The sequence below is a fragment of the Camelina sativa genome, chromosome 19, assembly GCF_030686135.1.
Source record: "Camelina sativa cultivar CO46 ecotype springtype chromosome 19, ASM3068613v1".
Taxonomy (NCBI): Eukaryota; Viridiplantae; Streptophyta; class Magnoliopsida; order Brassicales; family Brassicaceae; genus Camelina; species Camelina sativa.
In genome coordinates this window covers 16265421-16284709 of record NC_141898.1, presented here as the reverse complement: position 1 = coordinate 16284709, position 19289 = coordinate 16265421, and the positions used below count along the sequence as shown (strand labels likewise).

At 37.4% G+C, this 19289-nt stretch overlaps 1 protein-coding gene and 1 pseudogene across 1 annotated transcript; one reads left to right on the top strand and one right to left on the bottom strand.

The window, feature by feature from the left end:
- The first annotated feature begins 768 nt into the window (after nucleotides 1-768).
- Nucleotides 769-9578, top strand: LOC109130853 (uncharacterized; annotated as a pseudogene).
- A 6253-nt stretch (nucleotides 9579-15831) lies between these two features.
- Nucleotides 15832-17480, bottom strand: LOC147920658 (uncharacterized). Its single transcript, XM_087501173.1, has 4 exons — nucleotides 17027-17480; nucleotides 16715-16897; nucleotides 16532-16610; nucleotides 15832-16156 (listed from the first exon to the last, which is right to left on the bottom strand). Exons 1-4 carry the CDS (start codon nucleotides 17478-17480, stop codon nucleotides 15832-15834), a joined length of 1041 nt encoding a protein of 346 aa, XP_087357299.1.
- Nucleotides 17481-19289: the final 1809 nt, after the last annotated feature.

The window sequence follows — 19289 nt, the reverse complement described above, 5'->3', positions numbered from 1 at the left end:
TGGTGGGATGAAATTATATAATGGGACTAGCTTGGATCGATAGTAATAAAAATTTACCACATATAAATTATTATCTTACTATTTTATTAATACTATCAATATTATAATATTAAATATATAATTAATTTGATTAAATTATAATTATATAAAAGAGAAACAAATTGTCAAATCATCGGGTACTCTGTTGTGCCCACACTAGACTGAAATGGCAAGAGGCTTCGGTTACTCACCTTCCTTTTCTTTCATCAGATCACGCTTCCATCTATGTTCAGTTGTGTCCAGAGGTGAAAAGTGATCTGAGGAGGTAGATTTGAGGCAACCTGGTTAAGTCATCCTAGCTTCAAGGAGATGCTCAAGAACTCTTGGAATCGTAGTCTGTCTACTCCACAGGCACTTGATGGCTTGCGCATACAGCTGAAACGATGGAACAAAGAAGTTTTTGGTGATGTTCAGAGGCGGAAAGAACAGCTGGTTCAGGAGATTCAGAATATTCAGGACTTACTCGATATAAGCCAGACGATGATTTGTTGGCTAAGGAGGATAATTTGTTACAAGAGTTTGAGGTGGCTCTTGCACAAGAGGAACTACTTTGGCAGAGAGAAGTGGATTGCGTTTGGAGACCGTAATACGCAATACTTCCATATTTCGACAATCATTCGAAGGCGAAGGAATCAAATCGAGATGTTGAAAAATGATGAGGGAATTTGGATTTCAGACTTGAAGGATCTCGAGGCTTTAGTGGTGAGTTACTAGAAAAGGTTGTACTCGATGCAGGATGTAGATGAAGTTGTTGAGTCTTTGCCACCTGCTGGTTATACCGCATTAACCCGAGCAAAGCAGTCTAACCTGAGTAAACCTTTTCTGCGGCTTGAAGTAGAGAAGTCGATAAAGGGAATGGGCAGGTTTAAAGCTCCTGGACCGGATGGCTTTCAACCGGTATTTTATCAGGATTGTTGGACAACTGTTGGGGATTCGGTGAGCAGTTTTGTTCTGAAGTTTTTTGAAACAAGTACTCTACCGTGTGGGACTAATGATGCATTGGTGGTTTTGATTCCTAAAGTGGTGTAAACCTGAGAGGATTTCATAGTAGATCGATCAGTTTATGCAATGTTCTGTTTAAAGTGATTACTAAGACTATGGTTCTAAGATTGAAGGAGGTGATGCCTAAGCTTATTGGACCAGCACAGTCTAGTTTCATTCCTGGAAGACTTAGTGCTGATAATATTTTTGTAGTGCAGGAAGCAGTTCATTCAGTGCGACGGAAGCAGGGTCGTAAAGGGTGGATGTTGTTGAAACTTGACTTTGAGAAAGCATATGATCGGATTAGATGGGATTTCCTTGAGGATACAGTTCATGCTGCTGGTTTCTCGTCTACTTGGATAGAGTGGATTTTGCAAAGCGTTAGAGGGCCGTCAATGACAGTTTCAACAACATGTAATAAATTTATAGGGTTATTAATTGGGAAGTACAAATATGAAACTAACATTAAAAGGTGTAAAAAATTACATTCAATTTCCATTAGAAAAAATTAATTAAGATTAGTTAATTAATTCAATAAATATAATTAATTAAAAATAGAAAACGCTGACAGATCAAAAATAAAAAAATCTAAATCAAAAATAAAAAAATCTAGAAAAGTAAAAAAAATCTATTCAAATAAAAACTAATTTGTACTTGAAAAACAAATTAGAAAAAAGTTAACAGCTAAATTTTTTTTAAAAATACAGATAATTATTAGTAAAAAAAAATATTTTCTCTCTCTAATAAAATTATGGACGAAAATTACTATTTTTTAAAAAAAAATATATAAACCAATCATAATTTCAACTAAGATTTTATATCCAAGTAGACAATAAAATTATTTTTAATACCTAGATTTCGAAGATTTATTAAGATTTCAAATTATGATTTTACTATCATCTTTCTTTTATTTTATTTTATTTCAAAATAATTTTTTAAAATAAATATAACCATATATTTTTTTATTATATTATAATTTTTTAAATAAATGTTGACCATACTTCCAACAACCTAAACCCTCATATATTAAACCTATTAAATATAGAAAAAATCTAATAAATTTATGCCTCAGGATATATCGATGATGGTGATGCTGACTACACATGTAAACATTGTGGAGCTATTTTTTGGTATGGTGAGAGGATCAACATAAGAAGAAATGCAAAGAATCCAGTATCCACTCGCTGTTGTATGCAAGGACAAGTTGTATTGCCTCTTCTAAAAGAATCACCTGAGCTGTTGTGGTGGCTATTAACATCAGAAGACGAACTTGCAAGACATGTCAGAGAAAACATAATAGTTTACAGCATGATTTTCTCATTTACATCAATCGGTGGAAAGGTAGATCATTCTGTTAAAAAGGGACGTGGTCCGAGCATGTTTGCTTTGCAGGGTGAAAACTACCATCTCATTGGTTCTTTGAAACCAAAAAATGGTGATAAAGCAAAGTTTCAACAGCTTTATATAGTCGACACAGAAAATGAAGTGGAGAACCGTATGAATGTCATGAGGTACTTATAATTTTTCCATCCCTGCGGTTTTAAAATATTGTATGTTTGTTCAAATACAGCATGTTTGTTCTAGCTCACAGACCTGCATATATCATACTAATTCTCTTATAACTATAACCAACTTTCAGCAAAGGCAATGATTCCGTGCAAGATGTTGGGAAGAAAAAATTCGGAAAAGAAGTTGTTGAAATTCTACTCAAGTTGATAATGATATCAACCCTCACGTGGAAGCATTCAGATTTGCCAGGGATAGGTTTGAGATGGAGAAAGAAGAATCTAATTTTCATATGAGAATTGTTTCTAAACGAAACACATATGGTAGACGATATAACTTACCAACAACATCAGAAGTAGCTGCCTTGAGTCCGGGAGATTTTCATGAAGATATGGATAAGCGTGACATTGTTCTCCAGAAGCAGTCAGGGAAGTTGAAAAGAATACATGAATGTCATGTAGCATACTTAGCTCTACAATATCCGTTGTTGTTTTCAAGTGGAGAGGATGGTTTCCGACTTGGTATTAAAAAGACACCTACTAAAACTTCAAAAGGCGAAGACGACAAAGGTATAAGTATCAGACAATGGTTTGCCCACAGACTTCACGAGCGGAAGAATGAGAAACATACCCTTTTTCGGTCTAAAAGGTTGTTTCAACAGTTCTTGGTTGATGGATATACTATGATTGAGTCTAATAGGCTAAGGTTTATTAAAAAAAACCAGAAGAAGTTGCAGAGTACTAATATTCAGAAAGTGAAGGAAGCATCAGTTAATGGAATCACTGATCTTAGTAATGAGGGAAAGAAGTTTGTCATTCCGCCGTCTTTCACAGGAGGTCCAAGATACATGCAGCAGATGTATTTGGATGCTATGGCTACATGTAAACATTTTAGATTCCCAGATCTTTTCATAACGTTTACATGTAATGCTAAATGGCCTGAAATTACAAGATTTTGTAATAAGCGCAAGTTGAGGGCATATGATAGACCGGATATCATCTGCAGGATTTTCAAGATGAAGCTGGATAACTTGATGGATGATTTAACTGTGAAGAACATCTTTGGTAAAACAGTTTCAGGTAATTTAACATATTTCAAATAGTATCATATATATCTTACATAATTATCAGGCAAGGTTGCTAATATAAGTTGCTCATTGGTGTAATGTTTTCTTAATTTATTACAACCATGTATACAATTGAGTTTTAGAAAAGGGGTCTTCCACATGCGCATATAATACTACGGATGGATCCAAAGTGTAAGTTTCCAACAGCTGATGATATAGATAAGATTATTACTGCAGAAATACCAGATAGAGATAAAGAGCCAAAGCTATATGAAGTTGTCAAAGACTGCATGATACATGGACAGTGTGGACACATAAACCCCAATTCACCATGTATGGTGAATGGGAGATGTTCAAAATATTATCCAAAAGCATATGCTGAAACCACAAAAGTTGATAAAGAAGGCTTCCCAGTCTACAGAAGAAGGAAAAGTAATCAATTTATAGAGAAGAATGGTTTTCAATGTGATAATAGATATGTTGTTCCATATAATAAGAAGCTATCAGTAAAGTATCATGCTCACATAAACGTGGAATGGTGCAACCAATCAGGCTCAATAAAATACTTATTCAAGTATGTTCATAAAGGTCTAGATCGTGTATCCGTCACCGTCGAGCCACATATCGCCCAGTCCGAAGAACAAAAAAAAGATGATGAAGTCCAAGACTACTTTGACTGTAGTATAAATTCTGTACCTTAAAATTATTAAAAACCTGCAGTGGTTAATTAGGCTATAATAACCAATATAAAATGCTTCCTATGCTAATATATGAGATCTTATGACATCTTTTTATGCAGATATGTCTCTGCTTGTGAAGCATTCTGGAGGTCTAACAAGTATCTCATACATTATAGGTCAACAGCTGTCCAAAAACTAAGTTTCCACGAAAAGGGGAAACAGCCAGTTTATTACAGGGAAGGTGAAACTGCAGAAGGTGTACTGAGTCGTGTAAGTGTTGATCATACAATGTTTCTTGCTTGGTTCAAACTAAATGAGCGAGATCCTGAAGCTGCAAAGCTCTTATATGAAAAAATACCCAAATTTTATATATGGTATCAAACGCAGAAATATTTTAGGAGGAGAGCACGACCAGGCTTTGCCATTGGAAGAATAAATTATGTGCCACATAACATGGAAGATGAATATCATTTGCGTGTTCTTATAAACAGCAAACGTGGACCAACTGGATTTGATGACATTAAGACTGTCAAAGGGGTAATTCACAAATCATACAGAGATGCGTGTTTTGCTTTAGGATTGCTAGATGATGACAAAGAGTATATACAAGGTCTTAAAGAAGCAAATTTTTGGTGTTCGGCCAAGTTCGTCTGCAGACTCTTTGTTATAATGCTGCTTTATGATAGCTTAGCAACTCCTGATGTTGTTTGGGAGCATAGTTGGCCTATCTTATCTGAGGATATACTTAGAAAAAGGAGAAATGCTACGAACCGACCAGGTTAGAATACTATTACCAGATTGATCATCAGGTTCCTTTTTAAAAAAAAAAAAAAATCTAATTGTCTTCTATTTTTACCGCTACTGCAGATCTGAATTTGAGTGATGATGAGATCATAAAATTTACTCTTCAAGAGATACATAGGCTGCTTAAGAGAAATGGGACTTCACTTAAACGATTTAAGACTCTACCACAACTTGATGAAGATGATCTACCTCAATTTAATCAGCTGTTATTAGATGAGCGTAAATACAACAAGGATGATTTGAGAGAATAGCATGGAAAGTGGTTGAAAATGCTAACAGAAGAACAGAAGAGAATATATGACGAGATAATAGATGTTGTGGTACATGACAAGGGTGGAGTCTTTTTCTTATATGGGCCAGGAGGTACAGGTTAAATTTTTTTTGTAGCAATAAGATCTAAAGGAGATATTGTGTTGAATAGTGCATCTAGTGGTATTGCTTCTTTGTTGCTAGAAGGTGGAAGAACAACTCACTCTAGGTTTGCTATTTCTGTAAAGGTACATGAGTCCTCAACATGCAATTTTACAAGAACATCAGATCTTGGTGAATTGATAAAAGAATCTAAGCTAATTATTTGGGATGAAGCACCAATGATGAGCAAGTATTGTTTTGAAACCTTGGATAAAAGTTTCAAAGATGTACTTCTTTTGGAGGTAAAGTGATTCTTTTTGGTGGTGACTTTAGGCAAATTCTACCTGTTATAAATGGAGCTGGAAGAGAAGAAATTGTAAATGCTTTGCTTAACTCATCATCTATTTGGGATCATTGCAAAGTGTTGAGATTGACAAAGAACATGAGGCTGATGCAGGACATAAGTGTCAATGAAGCAAGGGATATTGAGGAATTTTCAAAATGGATTATTGCTCTTGGAGAAGGAAAACTTAATCTACTGATAACTCTCTAATTTACATGTTTTTAGCATCCTTTTTTGTCCATATTTTGCATTGTTCATACCTCTAACTTAGCATTTTTAGGTCATTTACTGTAGGAATTCACTTTTAGAGCATTTAGGGTGTTGCATTTCTGCATTTGCATATTTTGGATGAAAACAGGTGCTAAAGAGCCAAAAATGGGAAAAAACAAGGACAAATCGAGCATGTACCCGAAGGAACCATCGAGCTGCAAGAACAAGTCTGAACCCCAACACGATCGAGGAGGATCCAAGAGCATGAAGAGCAACCCGAAGATCCACCCGAGGAGTAACCCGACTTCACCCTCGTGTACCCCATCGAGTAGATCATCGGGCAGGTCTGGGAAGCTAGGTCAAATGGGTTTCCATATATAAACCCCCTCTTCCCCTAGCTTGCAAAGGAGCACACCGCAGACCCTCAAACCAGAGAGCGAGAGCTCCTGTGAGAGGACTGAGCGACTCAACATTTTTCTCCTTGTTTTGCATTTTTATTTTGTATTTTTCTTAGATTTCTATCCTTTATTTTCTCTACTCTACTCTATCTTTTAATACAATGTCATTTTCATTCATTTTGATTGCTTTGTTATTCGCTTCTATGTCCGAGTAGTGTAGTAAAGTTTCTAGGGATGAGATAGATGATTTTGTGTTCTTGATCGGTTAGGATGCTTTAGTTGATTGTAAATGATTGATAGATTTCCTTCTAGATTGGTGCTCTTAACGTTGTCAACAGACCGAAAGGTTGAGATTAGATCTAGGGCGTTTACAAATGCTACAGGCCGAAAGGAGTAGATAAAATGCTTGATTTAGCCAATGCTAGAGGTTTACTTAACTCTGAGTAACAAAATTAGATGAATTTAAGTCTACTGACAATAATGAATCGTTCTTAATGCCTGCTTGTTCATATTGCTAGTGCGACAGTGTGGTAATGTGTTCAAGGTTGATTGTTGCTAGTGCGAAAGTGTGGTGACAAGGTCTTAGAGGTTCATTGTCTAGGAAATAATTGCTTGAGGCATGTAAGGCATCCGTACTGGTCTAGAACACTTAGGATTCGATTACCCCCATCCTTAGGAACTTTCGTATTTTATTTATTTGCATTTATTTCACTTACTCGACTACTTACCCGATCAGGTACACGATTACCTGTATCGAGTAATACCTCGAGCTGTTCATATCTCACTTGCATACTCGATCACCCCACTCGATCCTGTACTCGATTGCTTGCATCAAGTTCTTAGGTCGTGTGGTTTACTTGTTTATATTCTTTTACTTTGTTTATTTTAGGAATCGTTAGAACCAAAACCCTAATTGCTTGGCTTGACTTGCATTGTTCTGATCACATCCTTCCTGCTAGCAATACACAACCATTTGGATTGATAACCCTTTGTACTACAACTGCATAGGGGATTGATACCCTAGGTGAAAACCTGTCTATCATCTACCAAACGATGGAGTTACTAAAATCGATATACCAGAAGATCTTTTAATTACTGAGAGTGAAAGTCCTATAGAATCTATTATTCATTCCATTTATGGCAAGACATACGCTGAAGAGAACGATGCTTTGTTCTTTCAAGAAAGAGCTATATTGTGTCCTACAAATGATGATGTCAATTCAATCAACGAGAACATGCTTGCAACACTAAAAGGTAAGTATCAAGACCAATACTTATTCGTTACATACATGCCAAGATTTTCGGAAATTAAATTTACTCCGCTTTTCTGTTGTTTTGGTTTTGTTTGGTGGTTTGCTTATAGGTGAAGAGAGACAGTTTACCTTAGTTCTAGTTCTATTGACCCTTCCGACAAAAGCACTAAAAACAATCGAATGTATAGTCCAGATTTCTTGAATAGTATCAAGGTTTCTGGATTACCAAATCATAGTCTTAGATTTAAGATAGGTTGCCCAGTCATGTTGTTGAGAAATATAGATCCAAATGGAGGGTTGATGAATGGAACTAGGTTACAAATAACTCAGATGGCTGATCATGTTTTAGAAGCTAGGATCGTCACTGGAACTAGAATTGGTCACATTGTTCTTATTCCTAGGATCTTGTTATCAACATCAGACATTACATTGCCTTTCAAGATGTGTCGAAGACAATTTCCTCTATCAGCTGCTTTTGCTATGACCATTAACAAAAGTCAAGGCCAGAGTTTAACCTCTGTAGGGTTGTACTTGCCAAGACCGGTTTTTCTCATGGGCAACTCTATGTGGCAATGTCTAGGGTGAAATCAAAAGCAGGTTTGAAGGTGCTTATTACCGACAACAAAGGGAAGCCACAAAAAAAAACAAAGAATGTTGTTTTCAAAGAGGTTTTCCCAAACCTCCGCTTGCTATATTTAACTTTTCTGTTTACATGTTAGTTACATCTTTTTACTTACTTCAGAACTATAACAAGGATGTTCTTTTCAGTTAAATATGTTTAAACAATTTTATTCATTATTACAGCCTTATTGTTTTATTGATCTCAGATTTCAATAAACATTCTTAAAATACAAAAAAATTTCACAGATTATAAACCAACATTTTCAGTCACAAACCATTGTAAATAATTTAATTATAAATTTTATTATTACAGATTTTTTTTTTAAAAAATGTTCAGCCCGTGGTCTACCGCGGGTTAGTACCTAGTATAAAATTGATTGAGATCGTAGTTGGGGAAACAAAAAAATACGTATATAAAATAGGAAATGTGAAATAAATGTTAGGAAGATCGACACAAAACCGAATCAGAATCCACGATGATATTCCGTTCTACATTATAATATGGGAATATCATCGTCGATATTTCATATTTGTGATGGTTTAGAAAATTTAACTACAAAAAATATTACTATTGATTTAAAAAACCAAAGTCCCATATGGCCTAAAACTTTTAAGCAATTATTGAGATTCATATTATAAATAGGATCAAAATAAATCTAAATTTGAATGAACTTGAAACCTGATTCGACAATCATCGAAATTTAAAAATTTGTATCCGGTTTAATTTGTAACTTTAGTGAAACCGTTAAATTAAATAATTTATAATAAATTTAAATTTCTACATATTTATATTATAAAAAATGTCATATAACATAATGAAATTATATAATGGGACTAGCTTGGATCGATACTAATAAAAAATTAAAATGTCATTAATTTGGTGTTGCACCACATATAAATTATTATCTTACTATTTTATTAATACTATCAATATTATAATATTAAATATATAATTAATTCGATTAAATTATAATTATAGAAAAGAGAAACAAATTGTCAAATCATCGGGTACTCTGCTGTGCCCACACTAGACTGAAATGGCAAGAGGCTTCAGTTACTCACCTTCCTTTTCTTTCATTACATCATGCTCCCCTCTATGTTCAGCTGTGTCCAGAGGTGAAAAGTGATCCGAGGAGGAGACCTTTTAGATTTGAGGCAACCTGGTTAAGTCATCCTAGCTTCAAGGAGATGCTCCAGAACTCTTGGAATCGTAGTCTGTCTACTCCACAGGCACTTGATGGCTTGTGCATACAGCTGAAACGGTGGAACAAAGAAGTTTTTGGCGATGTCCAGACACGGAAAGAACAACTGTTTCAGGAGATTTAGAATGTTCAGGACTTACTCGATATAAGCCAGACAGATGATTTGTTGGCTAAGGACGATAGTTTGTTACAAGAGTTTGAGGTGGCTCTTGCACAAGAGGAACTACTTTGGTAGAGAGAAGTGGATTGCGTTTGGAGACCGTAATACGCGATACTTCCATATTTCAACAATCATTCGGAGGCGAAGGAATCAAATCGAGATGTTGAAAAATGATGAGGGAATTTGGATTTCAGACTTGAAGGATCTCGAGCCTTTAGTGGTGAGTTACTATAAAAGGCTATACTCGATGCAGGATGTGGATGAGGTTGTTGAGTCTTTGCCACCTGCTGGTTTTACCGCATTAACCCAAGCAGAGCAGTCTAACCTGAGTAAACCTTTTATGCGGCTTGAAGTAGAGAAGTCGATAAAGGGAATGGGCAAGTTTAAAGCTCCTGGACCGGATGGCTTTCAACCGGTATTGTATCAGGATTGTTGGACAACTGTTGGGGATTCGGTGAGCAGTTTTGTTCTGAAGTTTTTTGAAACAGGTACTCTACCGTGTGGGACTAATGATGCATGGGTGGTTTTGATTCCTAAAGTGGGTAAACCTGAGAGGATTTCACAGTTCAGATCGATCAGTTTATGCAATGTTCTATTTAAAGTGATTACTAAGACTATGGTTCTGCGATTGAAGGAGGTGATGCCTAAGCTTATTGGACCAGCACAGTCTAGTTTCATTCCTGGAAGACTTAGTGCTGATAATATTGTTGTAGTGCAGGAAGCAATTCACTCAATGCGACGGAAGCAGGGTCGTAAAGGGTTGATGTTGTTGAAACTTGACTTAGAGAAAGCATATGATCGGATTAGATGGGATTTCCTTGAGGATAAAGTTCATGCTGCTGGTTTCTCGTCCACTTGGATAGAGTGGATTTTGCAGTGCGTTACATGGCCTTCAATGACAGTCTTGTGGAATGGAGAGAAGACTGAGCCTTTCACACCTTTGAGAGGGTTGCGCCAGGGTGATCCTCTGTCTCCTTATTTGTTTGTGCTTTGTTTGGAGAGGTTGTGTCACCAAATTGATACATCAGTTGGGGCAGGTGAGTGGAAGCCAATCAGTGTCTCTCGGGGAGGACCAAAGCTCTCCCACATTTGCTTCGCAGATGATCTGGTATTGTTTGCGGAGGCTTCGGTGTCCCAGATTCGTGTTATACAAAGGGTTTTAGAGAGATTTTGTAGAGCTTCAGGACAAAAAGTAAGTTTAGAGAAGTCTAAGATCTTTTTTTCTAATAATGTCCACTGTGACTTGGAGAGATTGATTAGGGAGGAAAGTGGGATCAGCTCCACACATGATTTAGGAAAATACTTAGGTATGCATGTGTTACAGAAAATAATTAATAAAGCCACCTTTGGAAAGGTTCTTGATAGGGTGGCTACACGCTTGGCAGGATGGAAAGGTCGTATGTTGAGTTTGGCAGGTAGAATGACTTTGACCAAAGCTGTTCTGCAATCGATCCCTGTTCATACCATGAGTACCATTTCTCTACCGACGGCGTCTCTGGATGCACTTGATCGAATCTCCTGATCTTTTCTGTGGGGAGATACTGCGGAGAAGCGGAAACAACATCTACTTGCTTGGAAGACGGTCTGTTTGCCAAAACGAGATGGAGGATTGGGTATCAGCTCGGCCAAGGATATGAATAAAGCTTTGCTCGCAAAGATTGGTTGGCGGCTGCTAAATGATAAGACTGCTCTGTGGGCTAGAGTTATCCTTCCTGGTAAGGGGAATCGTAAGTATAAGGTGAAGGAGATCCATGATCTTTCCTGGCTTGTTCCTAAAAGTACTTGGTCCTCTACTTGGCGCAGTATAACGATGGGGATAAGAGAAGTGTTGTTCCCGGGGCTAACTTGGGTTTTGGGTGATGGGGAGACAGCTCGGTTTTGGACAGATAAGTGGCTTTTTCCAACTCCGTTGAGTGAGTGTGTAACAACCCCTTTACCTTCTGGTGCTGATTTTCTACGAGTTTGTGATGTTTGGAGACAGGGGAGAGGTTGGTTGATGGCACATATTACATCGTATGTCCCGGTTGATTCAGTTTACGTCTTGCTACAATGGTTGTGGACAATGTCACAGGGGCTACAGATAGGCTGTCTTGGGGTGAGAGTTCGGATGGGAGGTTTACAGTACAGTCTGCCCATCACTTTATCACAAGAGATACTACACCATGACCGGATTTGGGGATGTTATACAGTTGTGTTTGGCATGTTGTCGCCCCAGAGAGAGTGCGAGTATTCCTTTGGCTAGGTGTTCACCAAGTGCTAATGACTAATATGGAGCGATTCCGCAGGCATCTTTGTGCAAATGGAGTTTGTCAGGTATGCAAGAGTGGTGAAGAATCAATCATACATATACTGCGGGATTGTCTTGCCACGTCTGGAGTCTGGAGCAGGCTAATCCTGAGGCAGAAAAGGGTCTCCTTCTTCACGAGTTCATTGCTTGAGTGGGTTTATGAGAACTTGGGAGATGCAGATGTGATCGGAGGTTTTCCATGGTCCACAGTCTTTGCCATGGCTGTGTGGTGGGGCTGGAAATAGCGATGCGGGAATATTTTTGGGGTGAATGGAAAATATCGGGATAGGGTACGTTTTATTAAGGAGCTGGCGCATGAGGTGTATCAAGCTAGCCAGAAGATGAATACTACTGGTAGGGAGACTGGGAGGGTTGAGCAGTTAATCTCCTGGATGCGACCGAGTGAGGGTTGGGGTAAAATCAACACTGATGGTGCGTCTCAAGGCAACCTGGGACTGGCCACTACGAGAGGAGTGTTATGGGACAGTTATGGATGGTGGTGTCGTGGTTTTGCACTGAATATAGGTATATGTTCAGCGCCTTTGGCAGAATTATGGGGAGTGTATTATGGTCTTGTACTGGCATGGGAGTGTCAGTTGAGCTGTGTTGAGTTGAAAGTGGACTCTGAGGTTGTTGTGGGTTTTTTAAAGACAGGGACAAGTGACTCTCACCCGCTGTCGTTCCAAGTACGCTTGTGATATGGTTTTCTTTCAAAGAACAGGACAGTTCAAATTTCGCATATGTATAGGGAGGCTAATCGTCTGGCAGATGGATTAGCAAACTATGCGTTTTTGTTATCGCTTGGTTTTCATTATTTAGATGTTTGTCCGGACACTGTTAGTTTGGTGTATTCCAAGGATTGTAATGGAACGGTAGTTTCGAGACACGTCCGTTTGTAATTCTATTTTGTTTGAATAAATTGTAGGAGACTATTGTCTCCTATGGCCTACCAAAAAAAATTATTAAATCATAGTAAAACTTTTATTTCTATATTGTACTAGATTAGGACCCACCCGATGTGCGAGTTTGGAGTTTTTAAAATAAAATTAAATTTAACAAAGAATATAAAATAAATGTTTTTAGTAAGTAAATACTATGTATAAAAATAAATTGATACACGGAGTTGTCCAATCATGTTTTCTTTGAATGTCCTCGCTCGTGTGAAGTTTATGATTTATCTCCGACTATGGTCTCGTCAGAGGGTTTTCTATATGAGTTGGTGTACTCGAATTTGGATTTTGTTTTCTGCAGGGGTGCCTCTCAACAGGGTGATCCTGATCAACTTCTTCAATTACTATGGATTCTATGGGAAATTTGGAAGGCCATATATAAAAAAGTTTTTCAAGGTTTAGAGATCGAGGTGAATGTTATATATGTTCAGGCTTTGGACGATAAGTTAGCCTGGGAAGAGGTGCTCTCTTTCACGGATATCTAGGTCAGCTCCATCTCTATCTTCGGATATCTAGGTTTTTTCACCTGGTTGTGAGATTGATGGTTCTTGGAAAGCAACCAATGTGCATTCAAGATTGGACTGGTGGTGTTGCGTTGATGAGGAGCGAACCTTGTTGTTAGGGGCCAAGTTTCTAAGACGGAGCCCTTCCCCCCTATATTCGGAGTTAGAAGCGTTGTTGTGGGTCATTGAGCAGATACGTGCTGCAGAGATCGCTGGTCAACATTTCGAGACTGATTGTGCTGAGTTACTCACTATTGTGCAGTCATTGAAGATTGGCCCTCCTTCTCCAACCTGCTCGATAAGTTTAACTTGCTGGAGTCCTTCCCACTATTCTATATCTCTTGGATCCCGCGTGCGTCAAATACGAAGACAGATTGTCTTGTACGTGCTTCACGTTCTCTTATCTCTGAAGTTTCTTTTGTAAACCCCTTCCGCCCTTCCCTCCAGCTTGGACAACTAATCGATAAATTTCCTTTTAATGTATTGTTTGGTTGAAAAAAAAGTAAATAGATACACTTTTAGTTAAAGAATATAGTTGTAGATGAGTTCAAAGTTATTAAAATAAAATAAAATTTAACAAAGAATATATATTTAATTATTTTCATAAGTAAAAACAATGTATAAAAATAAAGGATAAACTTTTAGTTATAGAAAATAGTTGTTTTTTTTGCTATAATACACTAATGTATATTTATTTACAAGTTTACTATATACATTACCACTAAAAGTCTATTTGTACACACAAATATATTTCATTGTTAAAATATACTCTTTAGTCTTTACTACTACCAACAAATTGTCTTTATGAACACATTAAATAACATATTATATGTCTCTTCACTTTAACATTTTTATAATTAACAAAACGCATACATTAATATTACATACTCGTATCTTATATATTACAATAGCAGTCTTTTTGAATAAATTATTTGATTGGTGAAAAAAATATGAGACGATCTATTTTTTTTTTTTTTTTTTACTTCAACCACCTTTTTCTTCATGTAAAGGTGAGTGTTTACATTTTTTTAGAAACAGTAATTAATTGTATATTTTCATAATCATTTTTTTATCTTATATAAAAAGTAATCCTTTTTCTTGTAAAATTAGCAACTTAAAATTAAAATAAATAAACTATATTATAATTTCAAATTTTATGATGTATATATATATATAATTTTCTTATAATGATCTTTTTAAATTTTTAAAGCTTTTTAAATATTATAATTTTCTTATAATTGCATTTTAATATTTATTAAAACTGTTAGTAATTTTGTTTTACATTTAGAAGTTTACAAAAGTTTTTTCTTTAAAATATTTTAAATAAAATTAAGTTTTTTTTCTCTATTTTACTTTTATATAAAACTTTTTTATGGTAGGTTTTGAATTTTTACATTTTTATTTTTTTAGTTTTAATAAATTTAGAATTGACATGTGTCAACATCTGAATGATACAATTGACACGTGTCACGATCTTGTTAATGAGTAATTTTGACATGAGTAACTTTGAGATCAAACTTTATATAATAAAATTTTATAATTGGTATTCGATGACATAATATTTATATAATATGACATATTTTATAAAAAAAAATATAATATTTCGTCATTAATTTTATCATTTTAGTATTTTTCAGAGAGGATAAAGTGTCATTTTAGCTCTCTCACATAAATAGATAAACAGGCAGATCAGTTTAGCCCGATATTTTGATCTCGATTATAACTCTTACCCATAGATTTTGAGATCCCATATGTTCACTGATCCCATATGTATTATTATTTATTACAGAATCATACATTTATGGAAAACGGATTTTAGTCCCGCACCATACATGGAAAGTATTCATTAAGCAGTGCGTTTTTTGTTTCACAAGACATAACAAAAATTTAAAGCGGTTTTCCTTTTCTAGTTTTTCAAAAACCGTAAATCATGTATAATTATGTGATTCGTATATTTATTACAGATTATCATTTTTATTAAAACGCCCCGCTTTATTTAGTTACCATTCAAGACCTAAAAAAAGAAAACTCTGGAATTTTGGATGAAACCGAGGACTGAAGAAGAACAGAAAGATGCCAAATGTTAAATTAATACTATTGCAATCGTGAACGATGTGGAGGGGCCAACTAAGTAAATGCTCATCTGTCACGTGATTTTGATACAAATATTTAATATTTTAGTCGTTAGTCAATGTAGTTGTATATGACTCGCGAACATGTCTTTGAGAGAGACAGAGAGAGTTGAAAAATGTCTGTCTGGAACAACTGTAGTTGGTGAAATGTCTGTCTGGAACAACTTTAGTTGGTGAAGAAGAAAAAAAAAATGTGAAAGAAATACTGTTGGCGTCGTTTTTTTTAAAGATAATGTTAAATTATATTAAAAAAAATAAACGTTTTTACATCAAGTACAACTGTTTTTGATTGACTTTTATAGAAGAAAAATGAATCTAAAAACACAGAAGGTTTAAAGAAAAATTTTAGGGTCTAGTGTGTAGCCAGAATTGAAGTCCCTTGTCGTATCTTCGATCGCCTAGCCTTTGAATAGAGAAGAGCTGATTGCGTACTTGTCGATCAATCTGCTTTATCAAACAGCCAGCATTGATTGGTGCATCACCGTGTCGTCGCCTATTTTGCTCCTGCCATATAGTGTGAACCACAGCTTGAAGGATATAACAAGTAAAGAAGCCGTCAAGCCGATCAGAATGGTTTCCTGAGACAAGAGCAAGAACATCTCTCCAATCGGTGGAGTACCGATCTTTAAACACACCCTTAGCAAGTGCATTCCAAACTTCTGAAACATACCTGCAGGAAAAAAAGAGATGATTTCTTGTTTCCAAGCAGTTCATGCAGAGAAGACAGTTTCCCGGAACTGCTCTGCTCCAACGTGCCATACGGTCACCAGTTGATAACCAGGCTTAGATAGCTAACCATAGACAAAATGAAAACTTAGGAGACGCATGGGTGAACCAAAGACTAGGATGCCAAGGGACCACAGGAGATGGAGAACGAATGTGGTTCCAAGTATCCGTTGTAGAGAACAATGAACGGTAGGAGTCCTATTTGCCACGCCATAGAAAGAGGTCAGTTTGCTCTGCTCTTCTCTGAAACTGGGAATGAAGAGCATCCTCGATAGAGTTCAAGGAGTCTAAGCGGTGTTGTCTCCTACGATGGGTTGACCATGCTTCGGCAACTGTTAGTTTTTGACCGATCCCCAAAGCCATGATACCTCTATCACCGATAACATCAACTAAACGTCCTAGAGGTGACCAATTATCATACCATAAAGAGGTGACCAATCAACCTTACAAAAAGTTTTTGCTAATTCCCTAAATTTAAGTAGCTTCCTCCAAATCCAAGAACCTGCACCTGCAACCTCCTTTGATAACCAGAAAGAGTCACCGTTGAGCAGATATTTGTCAATCCATTTAACCCACAGGGAGTCCCCATGTGAAATGATACGCCAAATCAACTTAAGAAAGCACACATCGTTTGCTTCTTTCAGACTACGAAGCCCAAGACCTCCCTCTGTTTTCGGCTTACAAACTATTCCCCAAGACAGTTTCGCCTTATTCGGATTCAGTTATGTTCCCGACCAAAGAAACGCTGAACATAGTTTGTCTAGTTCGCAGATGCACTCTCGGGCTAGACGGAAAAAACCTAACCAGAAATTACAGATAATCCACAAGATATAACTGATGAGATTAAACCGTCCTGCAAAAGAAAGATGTCCTGCTGTCCAAGAACTGATGCGTTTGCAAATTTTCTCTATTAACGGTGTACAATCTGATAATGTTAGACACTTGGTGACTAGAGGTAACCCCAAATACCAGACATGCAATTTACCAACCTCGAAACTGAACTGAGAAACGATACCCTGATGTGAAGAACCAGAGATACCAGCAAGATACATTGTGGATTTCTCCATGCTTATGTGAAGACCCGATCCCTTGGCGAATTCATTAAAAACGTCGACTATGTCGGTAATGGAACGCAAGTTACCATCGGAGAGCACCATGAGATCATCGACAAAACTTAAGTGAGTAATGCCAAGTTCCTTACAGTGCGGATGGTACCCGACCTGCCCTACTCTGGCTGTCTTTTCCAACATTTTAGAGAGGACATCCATGCAAATGACAAATAAGTAGGGCGATAAAGAGCAGCCTTGCCTCAAACCGCGAGAACTCTGAAAATACCCCGCTAACTCTCCGTTTAGCTGAACCGATATAACATCCGCGAACCAAAATCCCGGTTTAGGGGATTGCATCGGTCGATGCATATAGTGCATCTGTCGATGCAGGTTCAGTTTTCTGCAGTTTTTAAGTTAAACGCTGCGTTTTGGGTTAGGAAAACCCTTAAACTCGAGTTTTGTCTCATTAGGCGTGTTTAGCCGCTTTTGAGAGAAGCGAAAGAGAGAGAGAGAAGAGTTCTTGGTGTTCTTGAGTGTTCTTGCTGATTTCTTGGAGTTGGAAGCTGTTTCTGAAGAGATCTGTAGCTGGGATCGTGGTAGGAGCTTCCTAGGAACGTTTGCTTCCTGTGTTTGGGTCGGTTTTCTTCTATGGCAAAGGTAAGTGCATGGCCATGGCTTATCTAAGCTAGAGGTTCTCTAATCTATGTGTTTTTTTGTGTTGTGTAGCTTGTTAGAACGTTGTTTAGGTTCGTGTGAGGCTTTCTTGTGGCTTGGGATTGAGTCTTGTGGTTGCAGGAACAAAGATCCGGTGAGAAGCTTCGGGAAAAACGATGTTCGGCATGTGCATCGGTCGATGCAAGTCCGAGGACGGCGCGTGAAATCTTAGGGTTTTCGTGCTATGTCGAGTATGCGTTGGTCGATGCAATGGGAGAATCGGTCGATGCAAGTTAGCCTTGCATCGGTCGATGGATACCTTGCGTCGGTCGACGCAACCCCAACTGGTGTCGTTCGATGCATTTTGGTGTCGGTCGATGCAGAGTCCTGGTTTGTTTGTTGATTCTTGTTTGATGGTTAGAGTATCTCTATTGCTTGTGTGTATAGCCCAGTAGATGGGAGGATTGCCTTACTAAGTGTTTATAAAATACTCATGCATTGCAATTTGTGTTTGTGGTGCAGGTAAAGGAAAAGTGTGATCGTGGAATCAGGGCAATGAAGAGGAGGATGTTCTAGGGACTCGATTCGTTGTTGTCTGGCATTGCTAGGTTGATAGAGTTGGGTCTTTAGAAACATTGCTAGGTTGCCGGTTTCATGTTTTCTGATGATTTGGATATTGGTTTATGGTTATATTTGATTACTGGATATTTTATTATTGGTTATTGATATTGGTTATTTCCGCTGTTTGAATGTGGTTGTGGTTAGGTGGCTAGTGGATATGGGATCACTAGTTGTAATTTATTATTATTATTTATTATTTATTATTTATTATTTATTATTTATTTTAAAAAAAAATGGGTCAGGTCGTTTCAGTTTGGTATCAGAGCCCTTACGGTTCTAGGTTTGGGTTCACTAGGCTTTGTGCTGTAGATGTTTGGGATTGCATGTCTTGATTGATTATGTGAGTTAGTCAATTGTGAGTGGCATGGAGTCCTAGAACATCCTCTTTGAGCCTACAGTGTGATTCCACGGTGAGTTTTGGTTTTTGTGTTTTTGTATTATGTTAAGATTGCTTGTTAGCCTCTGTTCTTGGAAGTGCAGTGGCTAAAGGTGTTTGAGTTGTTGGTCGTGGACGGGGACGTGGTCGTGGTCATGGTCGGGTGGGTCCCGAGGCCAGCGAGTGTGTGGTCCAGAGTTCCACGAGGAGGTACGTCAGATGGTCGCAAGCGTATCCGGAGGGACCAGAGAGGGTTAGCCGGTGAGCGTGCCAGGGGTGATGGGAACCCAGGTGTGGGGTTAAAGCAGGTGGAGCCCAGGGTCAAGATGATCGCTTGGCGGATCTGTTGGCGTACTGTCGTAGCGGTTACCGAGAGG